At 40.1% G+C, this 20,899-nt stretch overlaps 1 protein-coding gene across 1 annotated transcript in view; it reads right to left on the minus strand.

Moving 5' to 3' along the window:
* RTF1 (RTF1 homolog, Paf1/RNA polymerase II complex component) overlaps positions 1 to 20,899 on the minus strand; it is a 30,626-nt gene that overhangs the window by 8,445 nt on the left and 1,282 nt on the right. Inside the window, exons 2-9 of the mRNA XM_071744714.1 lie at positions 19,343 to 19,453; positions 10,448 to 10,595; positions 8,325 to 8,529; positions 6,238 to 6,352; positions 4,548 to 4,659; positions 3,598 to 3,733; positions 2,842 to 3,019; positions 1,845 to 1,927 (exon numbers count right to left, since the gene is read on the minus strand). Coding sequence (XP_071600815.1) covers positions 1,845 to 1,927; positions 2,842 to 3,019; positions 3,598 to 3,733; positions 4,548 to 4,659; positions 6,238 to 6,352; positions 8,325 to 8,529; positions 10,448 to 10,595; positions 19,343 to 19,453 — 1,088 coding nt within the window. The remainder of the gene's footprint in view (positions 1 to 1,844; positions 1,928 to 2,841; positions 3,020 to 3,597; positions 3,734 to 4,547; positions 4,660 to 6,237; positions 6,353 to 8,324; positions 8,530 to 10,447; positions 10,596 to 19,342; positions 19,454 to 20,899) is intronic.

Genomic DNA, 20,899 nt, shown 5'->3' on the forward strand with positions numbered 1-20,899 from the left:
ACTGTATGGTGCTCGACAAGGTGAAGTGTCAGGTCCTGCACTTGGGTCACAACCCCACACAATGCTACAGGTTTGGGGCAGTGTCTGGAGAGCTGCCCAGAGGAATAGGACCTGGGGGGATTGATTGACAGCAGCTGAATATGAGCCCAGTGTGCCCAACATCATCCTGGCCTGCATCAGAAACAGTGTGGCCAGCAGGATTAAGGAGATGATTTTTACCTGTACTCAGCACTGGTGAGGCTGCACCATGAGTGCAGTTGTTCAGTTTTGGGACCCTCACTCCAAGGACACTGAGATGCCTCAGTGCACCCAAAGAAGAGCAATGAAGCTGGTAAAGGGTCTAAAGTTTTAAAAGGAGTGGCTGAGGGAACTGGGGTTGTGTAGTCTGGAGAAAAGGATGCTCTGGGGATACCTTATTGCTACCTGAAAGGAGATTCTAGGGGAGTGGGTGTTGGTCTCTTCTATCAAGTAACAAGTGAAATGGCCTCAGGTTTAGATTGGATATTAGGGAAACTTCTTCACTGATAAGGTTGTCAAGCATTGAAACAGGCTGCCCAGGGAACTGGAGGCATTTAAAAGATGCTCAGATCTCGTGCTTAGGGCAATGGTTTAGTGGTGGACATGGCAGTGCTAGGTTACTGGTTGGACTCTATGATCTTAAGGGTCTTCTCCAGCCATAACAATTTTACAATTCTATAGGTGTAAACTGATTTTAAAAAGCCCCAAACCAGACATTTAAGGCTACTCTTGTGGCTTGCATGCTATCTATTCCTAATCCCTATCAGGTAAGCCACAGTTCAGGACCCTATGCCAGCTATTAGTAATAATGGAAAGGAACACACACAAGGAACACACAAGAAGTGAATCCACAAGAAACAGTTACCCTGTTGTGGCAGTAAAATCCACAGAAGGAAACAAAAACAGATCCCTCTCTCACACCTAAACCTAAAAAACCCATTTGGTCACCCATGGCACAATTTTTGGAAAAACAAAGCTCATTCATGTTTGTACCAGTAGAAGTCACCTTCAAGCAGTACTGAATTATAATTCAATGCTAGAGCAAACCAATCCCTAACTTTATTGGTTGGCCAGCCAAAGCCAGAAATCCCAAAACATTTTCTGCATACCTTTGGCACTACCAACTTTATAGACTATTAACCAATACTAAAATTAGTTGCCATGGAGTGAATTTCAGTCAAAGCAAGGAGCTCTCTCTGAAGTAGCCTGAGTGTCACAACAAATTTATAGATGACTTCTTTTTTTTACTCCACACTTGCACTCACATGCATTCTCCACACACCTTCCTGTTTCTCCTAAATGGTTAGCATCTTCTTGTCCTAGCTCACCAGGATATTTGTATTGTAACTGTTAATTTTCCCCTCATGATCCTTATAAGGGCCTTAAGAACAACTTAGAAATCTAATGACATTCGACTTCTTCCCTCCAAACTGCTATTTTATGTTGTAATATATATGTCAGACTCAATCACTTATGCCTTCAAATGATACAAATTTCTAACATCTGATTACAACAACAGTGAAGAAAAGATATACAAGAGTACTGCAAAGCTCAAGAGGCTTATACAAACTACCATGGGTTACTACTGCAAATTAATTGCTTAGAGCACAAGTCCCTGCATGAGATTTTTTTTTTTTTTTAATAATTTCCATTACACCCAAGGGTTAAAAAACCCAAACAAATCCAACCCCAAGATTCTAACACTAAGTGGCATGGCAAGGCCCAGTCTGCTTTTTAATTCTTATCTCCAAACCACACACAGAACCTTATTTACTATGAAAAGGAGACAGATTCATGAACTGAGGAGGATCACTCTGGTCTCTTACCGCAACTGGAGCCCTTTGTTTGTCCGGGTGCCACCAAGCTGGTAAACTTTTGCAGTTTCTACCACACCAGTTATTTCAGCAACCTAGAGAGCAAAAGACACAGAAGAAAGGATGTAAGAGGGCTTGATGTTTTTGTGTGTGTGTACCTGGAATATATCTGGCATATTCAGGCTTTCCCAGAGATCAAAATCCTTAATCTGATGAACAAGTCTAACTAGATGAAGGACAGCAAAACTCTTCAGTGTATTTTATCAGGTACTGAATTAGTTGCTTCATGCATCACCTTTGAGTTGACAAACTATACCAACTGAATGCTTGATGCAGCTTTTCCACCTTCCCAGTTTGACCAGTGTACACTGTTCTACTTCTTCTATGTCCTTTTCAATTAACACTGGTTTGGGCTAATGTATGTCCCAAGTGAAATACACCAGGTCCTGCTGACAGACTTAACACAACCCTGATAGGGACCTTTTAAGGCAATTTTAGAGAATATTACTGCATCCTAGTGCAGTTACACTGATGAAACAGAAAACCAAAACTGTGTTCCCAATTACCTTTCTTTTCTGAGGCATACTGATATACCAGAAACACTTTGTAAAAAAAGAAATGAAAGCATGCAGTAACTTTTGGAAACATTCCCAGAAATAAGGAGTGAATGTTACTCATCCTTACTTGGTCAAAGCAGAGTCCTGAACTCTAGTTTGCAATCCAAATTCTGAGACAAGAAAGCATGAACCAAAGCTGGAATAACAGGCATTGTTAGTGCTCCCTCTCTCTCTCTCACTAAACATACCTCTTGGCATAGCTGGTCACATAGATTTATTTTTAATCCAGTCTCCTCCACTGCTTTAGCAGCAATCACTTTTTCTGGTTATAAAGGAACCTTTTCACATCAATCAGTCAAACAATCGCAGGTACCTGCGAACTGCTGAGCTGCAAATATACTACAGCACTATAAAAAAAAAAAAAGAACTAAATCTCTGGGAACTAAACTCACCCTATAAACAGGTTTGCTGTTGTGATTTCCAATGCCAATACGGACAAAGCAGCCAGTGACTGTTTTGGCAAAGAAGGGCATGTGACACCAGCGTTCCAGCTTGTGCCGCGATAACCGAACTCTGTTCAGTTCTTCAGGCAAGGACACTGGCTGGGACTTGGGGGGGATTTCTTCTTTCCTGATTGGGAAAAGGCAAGAAGGAATAAAAGTGGAGACCATAACCACCAAAAAAAGTGTCCTGAGCAAGGTGCAGCATGAGTGCCAACTGTTTAAGTTATTGGTAAAAGGAATAATTGGTCACACAGCAGGTGAGTGCAGATGTGCAAATTCAGCACTCCTGTGAGAGACCTCATGCAAAGTCCCAGGCTTGCTACCCACTGCCTCTGCTACCACAAAACACAAAGACTCACACTGAGGCAGCTGAGAGGCCAATGCTTTAAGATAAGCCATCATATATCTTCCCTGCTAATGTGCCAGGGCTCTGTGGCTGCTAAATTGTAGAGCTCTGTACACTGTAAACAGGAGTAAAGGTGACAACAGGGAACTGAAATTGCAAACCCATCCAAGATAAATCAGCCCCATGCACCATGATATGGAAGACCCCAACCTGAGCAATGCAAGTGTGCTCAGAGGCAAAGCCACTTCAGAAACACCAAACTGCCCCCCAAAAATCCTCTAAAATGCATCTACATAGAGTGGATCTCTGGTTTTGAACACACATATAGAGGTAATCATAGTCCAGTGTTAACTACTTACTCTTCCTCTTCATCAGAGGATGAAGATCTGGATGAGCGATCACTTTTCTCACTAGACTTATCATCTTCCTCCTCCTCTTCATCATCTGAGTATACTTCACTAGTTTTTAATGGCTGTTTTTTTGCAAGTAATTCAGCTAGGGGAAGGAGGAAAGAGAATGAGAAAGAGCAAACTGTAAATTTTTTATGAAAGCTTCATTTTAGAGCATAAACCTTATTGTTAAAATAAAAAAATAAGGAGATTGCTGTTGATTTTGCATTTGACTGCCACATGTTCAAATCCATTAGTGAGTTAATAACTCCACTGTGTATATTCAAAGACAGAAATGAAAGTTTTAAAAGCATCTTAAATCTCAGTTGTATTTATCCTCAGTCTCCCAACCTCACTGCAAACAGCAATACAAGATGGGCATAACAACTGGATATACAAGATTAAATTAATATGATGAGATAATTCAGTAGTTTTTTTGACAGGGGGAAAAAAAAAATCATGTTTGGAGAGTAGCACAATAAAAATGTAACGTAACAAAAAGGGTTGCACCAAAATCTGTGGCAAGAAGGACAAGATGATGTGCAAGGGAAGAAACAAGCAAATGTAGACAAGGTAACACAAGTACACTGAGACAGTTTGGATGGTTTGAGAGTTTGAATAACAGAATCTAAGTGACCAAATAAATGAACTAAGCATTACTAAGTGTCATGCAATGGACTGAAACTTTCCTTTGTTTTCAGATCATTCTGGAGAGGAAGAGGAGGGAAGAATACAGCATCAGTGGTGTCAAACAACAGCCTAGGTGGGCATGTTGGGCAAAAGACCAAAGAAAACACAGACACCGAATTCATTTACTCCAAGGTGTAGGATTGTTGCATTAATTAGAAACAGGAAGTATCACTTTCAAAAAAGCTGTAAAAATGCCTCAAAAAATTGTAGAAATTGCAACACTTTCATACCTGTTCTGTTCTTCCTTTTCTCTCTTTCTGCTTTTAGCTCCTCCATTGCCTGAGATTTCTTGTCTAGCTTCTCATCCCGCTTTGATCGTCGCTCTTTGTTATGTGACATGACCTAAAAACATGCACAGAAAGTCCCTCAAAACCAAGTGCAATACATAAAAAATGAAATGCATTAAAAGAAGGATTGTTTGCACACTTTGAAAGCTTTTAAAATAAAAAGCACTAACAAGCTCCATTGTGAAATCAGGTTTTTTTTCAAGTTAATTTTTACAGAAGCTTGGGAGAGGGAAATCAATCTGAAGCAGTTGTCTTTTTACTACTTTGTATCAAAAATAATGAAACTATTTACAGATCAACATTTCTGCCATGAAATTTCAGTCACAAAGCTTCTCCTTAAAGTTAAAAAAAGAACTGGAGAAGTGAGATGGAAGCAATTCTGTAACTAACAAGTAATGAGGAAAAACCAGATAAATATTGTTGTCAGTTTCTTCTCCTTCTGGCCTGTCTTGGCCAAAACATGGCACTTGTTCTCATTCAGCAGGAAAGAGAAAAGATTTGTTAAAAAATACTTAAAGTAGAAATAATGTGTGTTAAGTCTGCAGTATGTTTCCAAATTTTAAACATTTCAGGTCTACTATTATTTTCCATTTCTATAAGGTCTACCTGGAGTAAGAGGTAGCATGAAAAGCAGCTTCTATAATAAGCATACCATACAGTCATTTGAAGTAAAACAGAAATAATTTCTGGAAGGCAAAGTAAAAGAACTCTGCATAAGATCCTTTTATATCCAAATATGTGTATATGAGTCTACAAGTTAAGTGTTACATATGGACTATATTAAATACATGGAATTGAGAGGGGTAGGGAGAAGAGATTCACTGCACCTAACTTATGCCTAAGGAAAAACTCATCACACCTGATTTAATATTTTTTACACTAGAAAATAACATGAAGTGAATTGCTAGCCAGAGATGCCCTCCCCCACTGCACAAAGATGAGAGGTGACACAAGCAAACAATCATCTAGTTCTCCAGATGGATAAAGCCAGGCAAAATTAATGCCATCTCCATTCTGGGAGCCTATCTCCCCAGACTTCCCAAAAGCTTAGGGGCAAGGTTTTAACCATTTGAAACTACACCTAATTCAAGCATTAAAAACTCTGATTCAATTAGAACTATACCTGGTATTATTATTTGTGTTTCTCTGATCATTCAAGATTTTCCTCCACACTCCTACCAGCAGAAACTGAGCATTTTTTCTATTGTATGTGCATGCAAAATCATTAAGAGAACAGCTGGGCAGTTCCTGGCCTGCTGTCTCAAACTTTCACTTGTAAGGAAGACCACACACGTAATGTTTCCAACTGACTGATCCAAGTGTGGCTAAAGGAACTGCAAAAGGTTGTTTTCCTATTCCTATATAAGAGGAGTATCACAGCAACTCCAGACAGAGCTGCAACTCCACATTTTTCAGGAGTTAGCAGTGCACCCCTCCACTGGCCAAAGTTGTTAATTTCTTTAAATTAACTGGAAAGCCTAAAGAGAGCTTGAGCATACAAATGAACTAAATTCTGACCTGCTTACCACACTGTTTGACATAAAGAGAAAACATTAGGGATAGAGAGAGACAGCATCCTATTTCCTGTCACCAAGGAAAAGGGTTTAGCATTGAGGACTGTTTCATTTCTTACCTGGGATTCCTGGATCTGTGTGAGTTTTTTCTTCTCCTGCTCTTCCTCTTGCTTTTTCTTTTTCTCTTTCTTTTCTTTCTTTTTTGCTGTTTTTAGTTTCTTCTTGATTTCAAATCTAGAAGCAGACATTGCAAAAAAGAATATATGAATAAATTCTCTCTCCCCAAACACAGTACCACTCAGATTCTCTCATCTCACATTATTAGGATGTAATGAGTATGTCCACTGCTTGGCTTCAGATGGTTAACTTTCTAATGCTATCCTGTCCCATACAGAAAGATCAGGTGAAGAAAAATCAGGTGAAGAAAAGCTGAGTATAGAAGAGTGCAGACTTACATACAGCTAACCTGAAGTGCCAAGTAGATAAACATGGTAAACATTCCCCAGAAATCTGTCCTTACTCCACCTTCATCTTTGCCAGTGTAGTGACCATTGCATGCTGCCCCCAACTCTAAAAACAATTGACTATTTCATACCATGTGAATCTTGACAGCTAAAAGCTTCATTGTTTAAAACAACTATCATCATTTTTTGTGCTTCAACTCCACCTTTCTACTGGGGCTGGTCTGAATAATAGCAACTGTGAAGATGTCACAGTGAGTCCTCCTTCAGCAGCAACATTCCAAAAAGATCCATGCAGTTCCTGTAGTCCAATTTAAATACTTCCATTTGTACCTTCAGGAAATACATCACCCTGAAATTTTACTTTCAGCCACTGTATTCAAAGGATTAGTGATTTTGAAGGAAATGTTCTGTGACTGAGATTCCACTGCACCATGGACTTGTAATTGCTTTAGTCAAGTGTGCACATGGACAAACACAAGGAAAGAATTACTTAACTTCCAACAACTGAAATTCAGCCTGTGTTACCTACATATGTATTACACAGTCCATTCTTCTTCAGTGTTTTACACCTGGATTTTGTAGCTAAGAAGCTGAAGTGCCAGATGAGCTCATTGCCTGGATGCCTTTAACATGAAGGACAACACACAGGGCACAAGCACTGCATCAAACACCCTGTCTGCTGCAATCCAAATGAACTCACAACACAATATACATGCAAGAGCTCTAGACAGCATTTTGAAACACTTAACTTACCATAAATTTAAATAACTACCCACCACTACCCCCTTAATTCTACCCACCAACCCCTTTACATAGTACAGGGCAAACTTATTTACAATTAGATCAGTAACTCAAGATTGCTTAGTTTGCTGAGCTTGTTCTTAGCAAGTATTCCCCAGTGTTCATTCTAAAAGACATTCAATTACCATGGAACATTGCATGAAGTTTAAAAATACAATGATCTACCTGATCTGAAAACAATATTTCAATTATTTTCATCTCTTTGAGGAGAGCAGCAAACTAGAGAAGATGTTGGAAGTAGTATTTAAAGCACAGACAAAAGCAGGCAGTGCTCTGACTATGGCTTGGACAAATGAACAGTCTAATAGTAGCTTGTGACATGAGCAACACAACAGATGTGAGTCCTCTACAGAAATGTCTTAGCAAAGAAGAAAAGTCTTTGAGGAGAGAAGAAACTGGAGTAAACTTGCCCCACACCTTTTCTGTTAAGACACATGGGAAGAAAAATACCTTTATGACAAGAAAGGTGCCTTACAGGACACTGTTACAGTAACAAATAAAACCATAAGACCTAAGTCAGGAATTCACAAATGATCCTTTGAAAATTACATATTCAACACCTCTCCTTCTTATTTCAATTTCTCTTTTTAATATTAGGGCCCCAACCAGCTTCACACACATACAGAAACAATCCTAACACTTACTGTGCTTCACATCATTGTCCTCTCAAAAATTCCAGAAGTTCATATACACCTTACATTTTGCCTTTTTCCAAAGCATTAGTGTGTGACAACTAATAAAAAAAAAAAATTCCTTTTTACAGGAACATGCAGAATTCCTGCTGTATGCTTCTCAACAAGCTACATTTTTTATGCAAAAAATCAACCATGCAGCTTAATTCACTTCATAGTGCTGCTACTCAAACATCAGAGGACAGTCAGCACACTCTCCATACACCCTGGATGAATTTGCCACCAAATATCAACAGATACAAAATCCACCTTCTCTTTAGCACTTCTCTCTTCTCTATCCTGTTGAACAGCTCCTGCTCTCTCTCCTTTTCTGTCATTTGTTCCAGTCGAGCTCGGTCTTCTTCATCTCCCATCAGGTCTTCTCCGTAGCCATCATGGAATTCTTCATCTTCAGATGAAGAATCTGAATCTGAGCTGGATGATGAGCTGTTGCTTTCAGAGTCAGAGACTTCTCCTGGAACAGTAACACCAGTCAGTGAGATGTAAGTGGGGCAGAGCCCGACCACTTCATTGTAGCACATTAGCAAAGGAGACCAAGAATGAATTTCATGCTCCTCTTTCACTACACTAACAGCATGCATCAATGAAAACTAAACCAAATGTTTTACAGTACTTTACAGTAATAAAACACTGTAATAAAATACATATTTGTGCAAAAAAAATTTTGAGTGGTATTACATGTGAACATAAATTGGGCTACAAGCAAAAATTCTCAAGCTAACAAGCAAATTTTAGGAGACCTTTTGGTTGGTGTTCTAGGGTTTAACCTAATCTAGGTTACATTTCTACACCTACATGTTTATGTCCCTGAGAAGTTGCTTGTACACCCATAACTTTTTAAGTGTGTGTGTGTGCACCTCAGATGCCACTATTAACCACCATAATACCCCTCATCATAGCAACAAGATCCAAAATTCAGCATTTGAAGACTGCAACACTATGAATTGCTACAACAAGATCAAGTTAGACACACACTACCCTGAGGACTGACAAGGCCATCATAGCAGCTCCATTAGGGCAACTGGGCTGGTGAAGGGACTGGAGCACAGATCCTATGAGGAGAGGCTGAGGGAGCTGGGGGTGTTGAGGCTGGAGAAGAGGAGGCTCAGGGGAGACCTCATCACTCTCTACAACTCCCTGAAAGGAGGTTGGAGCCAGGGGGGGTTGGGCTCTTTTCCCAGGCAACTCTCAGCAAGACAAGAGGGCACAAGAGGTCTCAAGTTGTGCCAGGGGAGGTTTAGGTTGGACATTAGAAAGAATTTCTTTAGGGAGAGGGTGATCAGACCTTGGAATGGGCTGCCCAGGGAAGGGGTGGATTCTCCATCCCTGGAGATATTTCAAAAGAGCCTGGATGTGGCACTCAGTGCCATGGGCTGGGAACTGCAGCGGGAGTGGATCAAGGGTTGGACTTGATGATCTCTGAGGTCCCTTCCAACCCAGCCAGTTCTATGATTACTGTAATAAAGCCCTTCCACTTAAACATGGGCTTAAAGAACAGCTGACTCCCCAGTACTGCAAAATGCCACCTTGAAACATGACCCAAGTCCAAATGCTTTGCTTATCTCACCTGACTACATAGCAGCAAATCACAACAGCAGACACTCGGATTCTTTTTTTCTACTTTCATTTTGTTCTCAGTATTTCTGGAATCTTAAACTGTAAAAAACCTTGATTTGTACTCACTGATATCTAAAGGTTCAGTTATTTTGTGCTTCATCTGTCTCCACTGTGCTTAATATACTTATAACAGCCTCATTCATATTATTTCTTAACTTTGTTTTTTTTCATATCAACTGAAATCACAACTAGCTACCTGCAGAACTTTGTAGGTATGATGAATACAGGAAAGTACACAGGGACTTTGCCCAGCATTGGAACAGATTCAATATTAATGTAAAAAAATCTGCCAAAGCCATAGTAGTTATTTTTCTTCTTCCATGCCAGCATAAATGTACAAGAATTCCATTTCAGAGCAAACACATGCAAGATAAGCTCCTATTGGCATCACACTACCCACCCCTCCCTTTGTGATCACAAGAAATTTTGGAAGGAAAAATGCATCAATGGGAATAAAAGAAAATGCTACCCATACTACAGATGGAACATTCTAGGAGAAGAAAAGAATTTTCCAGGGAAAAGTGCAGCAATGAGACACGTCATAAATTCTTCAGTTGAAAGAGTGCTTACAGCAATGCTATACTGAATTATAGGCACTTCAAGACATGGCAAGTGTTAAGATACTACCAGGAACACAAAGGAAACTCTTGGAAGGTAGCCTTTAATGTAACCATTTAACATTACTTTTCAGTGTGCACAGAGGGGTACTCTCACTTAAAATTCCTCTCTAAACAGATGCACATGTGTTATCTTACCCTCTTCAGGTGCAGAGCTCTCAGCCGAGCTGTCTTTATCCGAGCTGCCTGAAGAGGCAGCTTTGTTCATCTGTTTCTTCATGGCTCCTTTTTTCTCTGCCTTGCCCGCTTTTCCCTTTTTTTTGTTTTTAGAACCTCCAACAGTCCACTGTAAAGAAAGAACCAAGAAAGGGACCATGAGACACAAACACTTTTTTTCTCCCTATCCTCAAGTCACTGGAGTAAAACCAACTGAGAAATAGACCAATACCTGACAGCAAGGAATCAATCATACAAAGGAAAAACAAACAAAAAAAGCCTTTAAGAAACTTACAAAATGTAAACATTTTACAAGCTTTTTTGGGTTTAAGGAGGTGTGGGGGTGTGTGGCTGTTTATCTTTTTTTCTTTAGTTATCAGTGCAAGCCAACAGCTGGCATGACACTCCTTTACTCCTTTTAAAAACAATTCAGACTTCAGAGTTTGCCCTATCCACCAGGAGAAAAGAATACTGAAAACATTTTCCTAAGAAAACAATTTTAAATAATTGTCCAGCTGGACTTGTAAACATCAGCTTCAGTTTACTACTGTTTAACAGAAGAAGCAACAGATGTGTTTCCAAAACTGGTTTATTCAAGAGCAGGTTTTAGATTTCATGCAGGCACACCAATTACATAACAAAATCTGTTTTACAAGACATACACAGCACCTGTGCTTTTATGCAACAAACCTCTGGCACACTTGCCCACAGACAGTGGTGCCACAGCCTGCATCTTTGTACACATCAGAATCAAATCAGAATCACATAAGTCAGAAAAAAAGGAGAAACCCAAATGTCAAGTCCTAATTGTATTTTTCTCTTAACATTATATCCTCAATTAACTTAGACTGCACTTTCCAAGTACAGGACTTATACCACAACAAATAGACACAGAACAAATTTAAATCCCAAAGTCCCAGGAGCTAGTATTTACCCTACAGTGAGATTTTATTAGATATTTTGCATTGTCTCAACTACCTGGCCAAAGCTACAGAACAGAACCAGTAAGGATTGCCTGTGTGTTATTTTAAAGGCTTTACAATATTTTGTGCTTCACTACCTTTCCTAGAAATTCTCCAGGCACAAGACCTTAAGTTGTAAGACTGTTTCTAATAAATATAGGCTGTTACCCTCTTCATATATGCATATTACTGTCATCTTTCATGCACATCACCATCCTTTCAAGCACAGTCTACTAAAAATTTATTCCTAGCTCAAACGAGCAAATATTCTTTTCCATAACTGAGATCTTGTGCTCCAAACTGCTCTAACTGGGGAAAAAAAAAAATCTTTAGATTTGATCTCAGATGTGCACAAGGCTTTTCACCCACCCACACCTTCCTGTGGCATTAATCAAGTCCATCCCCACAGGTGGAAATAATTCCATCAAACTGGATGACTTCTGCCTGATTAGGCACCATCTTCAGAGAGCCCTGGTGTTCAAATACTCGAAGTGCAACTGAACTGAGTAGCTAGAAGCTATTACCTGATCTACTAAGATATTTAGAATTTCTTAGCTTTAGATTACTCTCACACTCAGCCTTGTATCTTCCATAAGACCCCTTGCATCATCATCTTTGTTAACAGCAGCTGTGCCCTCAAAAGTATCTGACGAGGGCCACACAGAAGGTTTCTTTTCTGAGGTAAAAATCCAGCTACCTAGTGGTGACTGCAACCCATGCCCAGTTAACCCAGTCTGTTAGGGACCATGGGAAAGGTGAGAAACTACACAGGAAGCACTGGATTTTAAATCAGTCTGAGCTTGCTCTCAAGACTCTTTAAGCTTCCACATTTAAGTTTTATTTGTTCAGTATGATGATATTGCTGCCTAATAATATTCCTGGCTAACTATGCCCATGGGAATCAGTGAAGAACACACTCTCATATTCTGCCTGAATCTGCTCATGTTAAGGAATCACCTGCTACATATTACAGAAAAGTGCATTTTTACTGCTTGTGCAAGAGATTTGTGCCACCACACCAGTGAAAACTCTGAAAGTCAGAAATTTGAACTGAGTATTTAGCAGGGAGCAGCAGAGCCCTCTGAACCAGGGTTGCAGAGTTGCCTCCTCCCCTGAGCTCTGCCACTTCTTTTCAGTGTTCTAATACTGAATTATATCTTGGGTCAGCCTGCTGCATAGCAAGGAAGAAGCACAGTGAAAGCCATAATTTACACTGCAGTTAGATCAAGACCTTAAGAGGTCATGCTGAGATGAAAGACATTAAGATCAGAAAAAAACAGGAGGACTTCAGTTGTTAATAAAATGTTTAATAGCTGTAGATTCATGTTTTATAGGTTACTATTCTCAGCCTTTGGCTCACTGTTGGGAGAACCCAGGTCCAGGAAGACAAGAATGAAAAGAAAGCTGAATGACAATCTCTTGAACAACAACAAAAAAAAGCATTGAAAAAAACCTTCTTTAATCTAGGAAATTTTGCTTTTGTTTCTCTTTCAGCCTGGAGATTACACATCATCTTGCTTTTGTTTATGCAAATGCCCTCTACATCTTGTAAGCCACAAGAACTGGCTGCCACCTCCCAGCTTCAGTGCTCTCAAAAAGCCAAATTCTTCCTCATCCAACTCAGGTGCTTCAGGAGTTATCCAACCACCTCAGTCTCTCAGGAATCCCTGGTCATTCCTGGTAGCATTACAGGACAAGATAAGGGTTCAAGCAAGCCTTAGTGACAATTAAATCCTCAAAACCAGAACACAGTCAGTGGGAGGCCTCTGAAGGTTTACAGATTGCCCTGCAGGCTCAGGGATACTGAGCTGTCATTTGGACACTGATGACCACCAAGTTTCTTCTTACAGAAGAAGAAGAGGTAACACATCAGCAGGTTTGGGTGGGAACAGAAGAGTGGAAAGTCATAAGCTCCCTGACAACCTGCAGTCCAGAACAGTGTCTTGAGCCCCTTCCTCACTCTCTAGCACAGCAGCAGAAGTCAGAAAGGGAACAAGATGTTTGCATGTAACATCAAGTAAAAATGCACACACATAGTGAGAAGTCTTTGCTCTGCTTCCCTTACCTCCATGCACATCAGACATCAAACAATACACTGCATTTTCCAAACTTTGTCCTCTGTTGCAGCTTCTCAAGGTTCCCTCTTCCATTATCCAGTCAGGCAGAGCCAGGGAACTCTTCTCACACACTTTCCAAGCCTGTAATAGCTCCTCTAAACAGACCCTCTATTCACTGCTGCCTCCTGGGCCACCATCTGGAATCATCCATGGTTCCAGAAACAGCAAGTTAATAAACCCATGGAGAAGGGTGCTGCAAGATGACTTTCTTATTGTTTCTACTGCCAAACACAAGAGTTTTATGGTTCCTTTACAGCAAGCAGCTAGAAGAGCATTTAAATTTTTCCTCTTTCTTGAAAGGTTCACAGTGCTGATAGCTTTCATATTTCACCCAAGAAGCTCAGGTAAAACACAGTACCCAGAATGGATTGCCAATAACAAAAAACAACCAAAAAGCCAACACATTAGAAATCAGACAAATGTAGAAGACAGGTTCTACAAAAGCAGCTACACCAAGTGACTGAAGAAAAGAATTTATAGTTCAGCAAACCTGGAACATATTTCCATTAGGGAGATGAAGTGAGATCGAGGAAAGAAAAAACAAAGAAAAACAAAAAGGAAAAGAAAAGGAAAAAAAAAAAGGAAAGAAGCAAGGAAAAAAAAAAAAAGTGAGCTACTGCAAAATGCAGAAGAACTCTTTTACACCTGCCACTAGGTGCAGTCACTATTTCCTTTTATTCACACCTAAAAGCATTAGCCACTGAGGTTTTATTTTGCAAACAGGTATTCTCCCTGGGTTTTTCTGTTTGTTTGTGAGGTTTTTTGTTTTATTTTATCTTTTTTTACATCAAACCAAACAGAGATGGACAACCAAGGTTATCAGCCTGTTGTTGCCATACCTCTCTCTTCTCTACCTGTATAAACAAAGGGCAAATTACAAGCCACAACATCAAAGCAGAACAGGTTTCCTACCAACGTGTTCCTTCCCTAGGCCAAGTAACAGGACATGACAACATGACAGCTACATAACAGCAGCCCAGTTTACCACCTTTTATCCATCCCTGTCCATTCCCACACAAAAAATAAAAGGCAGTCCTCCAGGTAAGTCATCAAACTGCACTTTCAGCCTGTCTGAAGAAAACAGCAGGAGGCAGAGATAAGAAGATAAGGCAGCATTTATGTTTTCAGAGCATCTCAAAGGTGGGAGAACTCTGTAGACAGGACTCCAAGAGCAACAAGGAGGAAAATGCTCTCTACCAGGACTGTGAGAACTCAATAGTAAGTAAAAACCCTTGCTGTTTTTCTTGCCTTTAGGGATCTGCATCAACACATTCCTGTGCTTCACACCACTTCACAATGACAAAAGCCCAGCAATGAGAAAACATAATGGGCCATTTTTAACTCAAAGAGTGGATTCAAGGTGTCAACATCAAAATTAAAATGAGATAAGCAAATAAAGGAAACGCCTTCAGAAGCCACAGAAAAGGCTTTGCCAGGAACTGGCAAAAAGAAGGCTTCATGTGCCAAAATATCACCAGACATCTGATCCACCCTCATTGTCTAAGTACTGCTCAAAGGAGCTCATAAAAAGGTAACTATGAGTAACTGAAAAACAAGTCTACCTATAGAAGGCTCAAATTCAGCTTAAGCTGGGAGTGAGCAGTTGATCTGGAAGTATTTTGAGGGGTTTAAAAGAAAAAAAAAAAAAAAAAAAAAGCCCAAATACTGCTGAAAAACCACATCAAGATGGCAGATACCAAATGCCAAGGAAAAAGCACTCTCCATGAACACAACCAACTTGGGGATGGTACTGGCTGTGAATGCTTGCAGTGTTTTAGAACCCCAGGCCAAGCAGCTGGAGATGGCAGAAGCCATAAAACACTTGGTCAACAAGTGCCTTGAATGGTTCTAGCATCACCAGACAGACAGAATCATCTGGACTAACAAAGGCTAATGACTCATCTAGATATTAAACAGTACCTGATGTCTGGATTGTTCTCAACAAGAACTGCAAGTACAAAGGAAAAGTTCATTTCGTGAAAAAAAATAATAAAAAAAATAAAAATAAAAATCACATACTCAATTCCATGAGTCTATTTCTGGAGCAACCTGCTCTACTTCAGAGTTCCTGCAGACTCTCATACCACATAAATCAAGTCCCCAGAAGTCATGCCCATGCTAGTTTGTCATTTAAAGCTACCTGCAGTCCACAATTATACCTGTTTTGTCCATGGCTGGTTCAGATGACTTCTTTGGACATGCCAGACTTCATACAATTAGCCTGTGCTATTCAGATTTGCACTTGCATTTTTGGGGGCGTGGAGGAAGTAACAGCACCTCCCTTCCTTAAGGAAAGCTTTACTACTGCACCCATTAATAGCTGAAGGAAACTGTCTCCAAGAAAAGTCAAAGCTACAAAGAGTAATAAGAAATGTGTAAGATTAAAGCTCAGTCTGTTTCAAATTTCCTGAGCTTGAAAAAACCATATGACAAAGGCCTTACAGGACTGGAGAATCCACTTGTTCCCTAAGGTCTCATTATGTATAATAAAATAAAAGCATAGAGGTAAGGAAGACATATCTCATTGCAATTTCTACAAAGGTACAAAAGACACCTCCAAAACAGAAGGAAGACAATTTTCTGTTTATCTCTGGTTTACTGGAGTGCTCTAGCTTGAAGTTCAGAAAGTAGATCTAAACTTCCAAACCCTTTCCTCATAAGAGAGGCATAAAACCTTCCTGACCAACTTTATTTGAGGCTGATTTCCTCAGTGGCTGATTGACCACTGTTCCCCTCTTCTGCCCCACAGCTCTTGAGAAGATCTTCAGCTATTCAGCTTCCTACTGAATCTGAACATTTGCAATTCAAGGCATAAACAGATACTCCTCACTAAACTTTGGATACAACATTCACAGACTTGGAATCATCTTCTGCTATCACCTTACAGCTGTTAAAAGGCACAACCAAGCCCCTCGCAATATTTGAATGAGTGTGAAAGGATGCAGATTTACACAGGCATTGCCAACAACAAACCTTTCAGGAGAAACAACAAGAAGCTCTTACAGCACTGCCATTCTCTGTCTAAACTCTGCTGATGTTAGTGAAGTTGCTGCAGAAGTCATCCCAAGTTTCACCACACAGCAGAAATACTGCAAACAATGATGCCAGAATAAAAGAGCAAGAACCCAGAATTAATCTGTTTCAATTAAGGAACATCATCCATACAAATGTCTTCAATAAGCAACGAGGGTACTTTATGGACAGATACATCTCTAGCACAGTATCCCAAACAGTAACTTGGCTAAAACCACATGGGTTATGTACAGCAGGCTGACAACTCTTTGGGATGATGAGCTCTTGAGTAGTCATGGCCACAAGTTGTTCCACTAAAGGAAGTGTCTGTCTCCACATCTGCATCCAGCTTAGGATATCTCTTTACAAAGAGATAAAGTATTAGGTACTGCAAAGCCCTGCAGTCCTTGCTATTTATCAGTTCTCTAACAAGAATTCATAGGCAATTCAGTCTTGTATGACCCACAGACCCAGCAGATCATTCCCAGCAGCCCTCCTACTTCATTGCCTGCAACTCACCTCCAGGCCCCTGGCTAAATAATTGGGTTCAGTCCAGAGACTTTTCAAGTGTTACAGAACCCAGAATCTGCACCATGAACACCTGACATTGCTAGGAGCTTTCCCAGAAACACTTTCTCACAAAAACACAAAATATAACATCAGAAGTTCTACTGAAATCCCCTGGGCAGCAATGTATAGATGCTGCATGATTTGTACATGCTGCTATTCTAATTCCAAAACCTATTTTCTCTCCCCTATACTACACAACTTTCCTCCCTGTACAGAATGAACAACACAGCTTTGCCTCTGAAGTAGAGAATTAGTCTCCTTTCTGGTACATGCAACATAGTGACAGTCCTGGAACGTTTAGTGCTTGCCAGTAACTACAAAGGATGCCCACAGTACCAAACCTTTCTGGAAGTGAACTGGTAATGATCAGCACAGTTGCCCAGGGCAACAGTTTCCATGCTTTTTTGCTTCAAGGTCCTCATCTTACAGCTAGTCCAGTAAGGCAACTTCAACTTTTGGACCCCATCTCCCAGTCCCCAGAGTTGAGCAAGCTTCAAACCAACCACAAGAAAACTGATTAAAACCAAAGTTGTTCAACAGGAGTAGTGTAGTCAAGCCTAGGGACACAGATAACTGAAGCAGAAGTGTCATAATCCAGCCTGTCTCACCCTGCTGTGACAAGCAGCAGTTCAGAATGCATATTTCAGGCACAGGAATAGAAGCAAGTGTCCTAATTACCTCTTCTCTAAATCTTTTTCTCTTGCTGCATGGAGGTCAGAAAGAACAGAGTGTTCATTAGATATGTTACATAGATGAGAAAGAGTATCAAATGTACATGGTCCAACAGAGATACCACTGCATCTGCAAGATCTGTGCAAATTTGTGGAGAGATACATCACCATACCCTACATAGAATGGAAAGACAGACCTCACATTTACCCAAGCTAAAACAACAACAAAAAAATTGACTAATATTATTTATTCTTTCAGTTTTCTGAGATAAACACAGAAGACTTTAACACTGATGTGCTCTCCACACCTAAGGTTACTTTTCCAGACAAACTCATCTCCACACCACTTAGAATAAATAAAGAGAATAAATGCCAGCAGATCTGAACACTACACAGTCACCCAATAACAAACCTAATATCTAGTCCAGTCATAATTTCCTCTCTCCATCTGCCTTAAGCAGATACAAAAGTCCTTTTTTATTTTTAAGAAACAGAGTTCCAAGCATATTTATTTCAAGAATGCCTCAGAAAGAAAATTAAATCACACATTCTTTACACTTAGGGGAAAAACTATGTTATGAAAAGCTTAATATGTAACAGTTTATCACTGCCCTACTCTATTGGTCTTCAAGTTGTCAATAATCTTTCCTATAGTTTCAGGAAGAAAACCAAAAACAAACAAACCACAAATATAGTCCAAACAGCTTTTTGTTATGTTTTTAAGGACAGATGGAATAAGTGACCTCCCAACACTTTGTAGAAATCTTGACAAGGATATTTGTAAGCCTTGAAGAAAGTGGCTTCAGTCAAACACCTGTATGACTTGTTTGCCAGTCCCTCTGTTTTAATAAGTCTATTTCAATTTTCATTGAAAGCAAAGACTTTTAAGCAGCTCTAGAAATGAGTACCAAGAACAACTAATAAAACCAGATCTATCAAATAAGCACTGCTATATGAGGAATTATCAAAAGTGTAAACTGTTCCTTCTCTCACTTTCTTAAAAAATGCCAATAAACCCACATACACTGCATGTTCAAACGACCAGACAAGCGAGTTCAAAGCAGAGCTCTTGAAGAATCAAAGTAGCTAAATACAAGTCTTACTACCTCTTAACAATGCCACCTGCCTTGACCCTTCTCCTCTCTGTGGAACGAAGCTCTCTTTTAAAGCTGAAAACCTCTCTCTTGAATTCAGAGTCCACCTTTATAAAGCAGCTTCACTGCTACTTCAACCACAAGCATTACACAGGAAAGCACTAGTTTTAAGCAGGCAGATCACCAGACCCTTCAGACCACATGAACACGGCCCTAAACAGGCAGCAATCTTTTCCACAGACATTCAGACTCTTTTGTACACAGCTACAATCCAAAATATAATTATTACAAGAAAATATAGCATGTCTTGAGCACACATACTCTGGGGCTCAACAGGTGTCCATCAGTTCCACTTTATAAAACCAGCAGTCTAAACACACTGAATGATGAGTGCACTTCCACTGCTCAGAAACCAGACAAATTCTGATGTGGTTCACAAAGAGAAACTCACCTCATCATCACTGTCTGATGTCTCAGAGTCTGAAGATGCTGTAGGTTTGCTCACAGGTGGCTCCTTTTCTTCAGAATCACTGCGTTTGCGTTTGGCCAATGATAACAGCTCCTGGTGGGAGAAAACACACATCAGTTTTAAAATGTTGCAATTTCATCAAGCCAGGCCAGTGCCTCTGCACCTTCTCTGTGATGCCTGAACACATCCCAGTGAAATTATTATCCCCACTGACCAAGGGACACAGCCTGCTTATGTTCCATTAATACAAATATGCAGACATAATTTTAATGCAACTGCATGCTACAAATTATCTGAGGAGACCAAGCTATAAAAAGTAAATACCACTAACATTACTTTCTTGGTATAAATACCTAAGATAAACTACTTTCAGAGTCATGTCCAGGTCTATTTTGTTTGCATGGGGTAATAATTCAAAACCATCTTAACTACACTGCAGAGTATTAACCTAAAAAGCCAAATTCCACTACAGAGCAGCTCCTTCCAAAAAAAAAAAAAAAAATATTTGCATTTATACATTTTAAAGGGGAAATATTTCCAACACCACCACATTAACATTGATAATATTTAGTCAGCTGCCCAATTCCTTTTCACTCTTCCTACATAGCACAGAATGCACTTAAAGCTTTGTACAGACACAGCAGGCATCAAGCTCAGTTTATGAAACTAAGTAGAGATGATCAACTCCAAAGGAAGCACTTTCAAAGGCCACACAAAGAACTAAATAGCTCTCAAATAATCTGATCGTTTGCTGTTCAAAGCTTGTTCAGATGACAGAAGCAGTAGTATAAAGCAGTTCTGAAGCTGCATTACTGTCTTTGTAGCCCATGACACAATTTATTCTTAAAAACACTGCTCTGGGGTTAATGAACCATAGCTGTGAGAAAACACAGCCACACCAACTTCTGCAGTCTTGGGAAATCAACACTAGATTGGGCTGCAGGAGTTTCACAACGGGAAATATCTCCACAGCAATCAGATTACAACTCAGTACCTCAAATGTACCTTAAGTTGTACCCCAAAAAAATATTTCTTCCCTGCTACTTTAATCTTCATCCTCACACACACCTGTATCCTTACTTTTACAGGTCCTACAAACAGCTCAGTGGAGGAGGGAGCACATACTACTCAGGTACAGCTGCAGAACAACATAACAGATGCAGAACCACGTGGATGCTCCTACCACCATCTCTCTGACCTGTGATAGAGCTAGTCCAGCTCTCCCACTTTAAAGCTCTAAAGAAGCTACCAAAATAATACACTGGTTATGAGACATTGGCAGCTCTGAAGACTTTAGAGGCAAGCAGGATCAGAGAATCATACCCTGTCAGGTTGGAAGGGACCTCAAGGATCACCTGGACCAACCCTTCTAATATTATAGCTCTGTCGAGCTGAGACTTAAAACTTTCCGAAGTGGGGGAATCCACAACATCTCCTGGGAGACCATTCCAATGTCTGACTGTCCTCAGAGTGAAAAATTTCCCTCGTGTCCAACCAGAACCTCCCCAGGAGCAACTAACTTGTGCCTATTACCCCTTG

This window comes from Heliangelus exortis, chromosome 5, assembly GCF_036169615.1.
Source record: "Heliangelus exortis chromosome 5, bHelExo1.hap1, whole genome shotgun sequence".
Lineage (NCBI taxonomy): Eukaryota > Metazoa > Chordata > Aves > Apodiformes > Trochilidae > Heliangelus > Heliangelus exortis.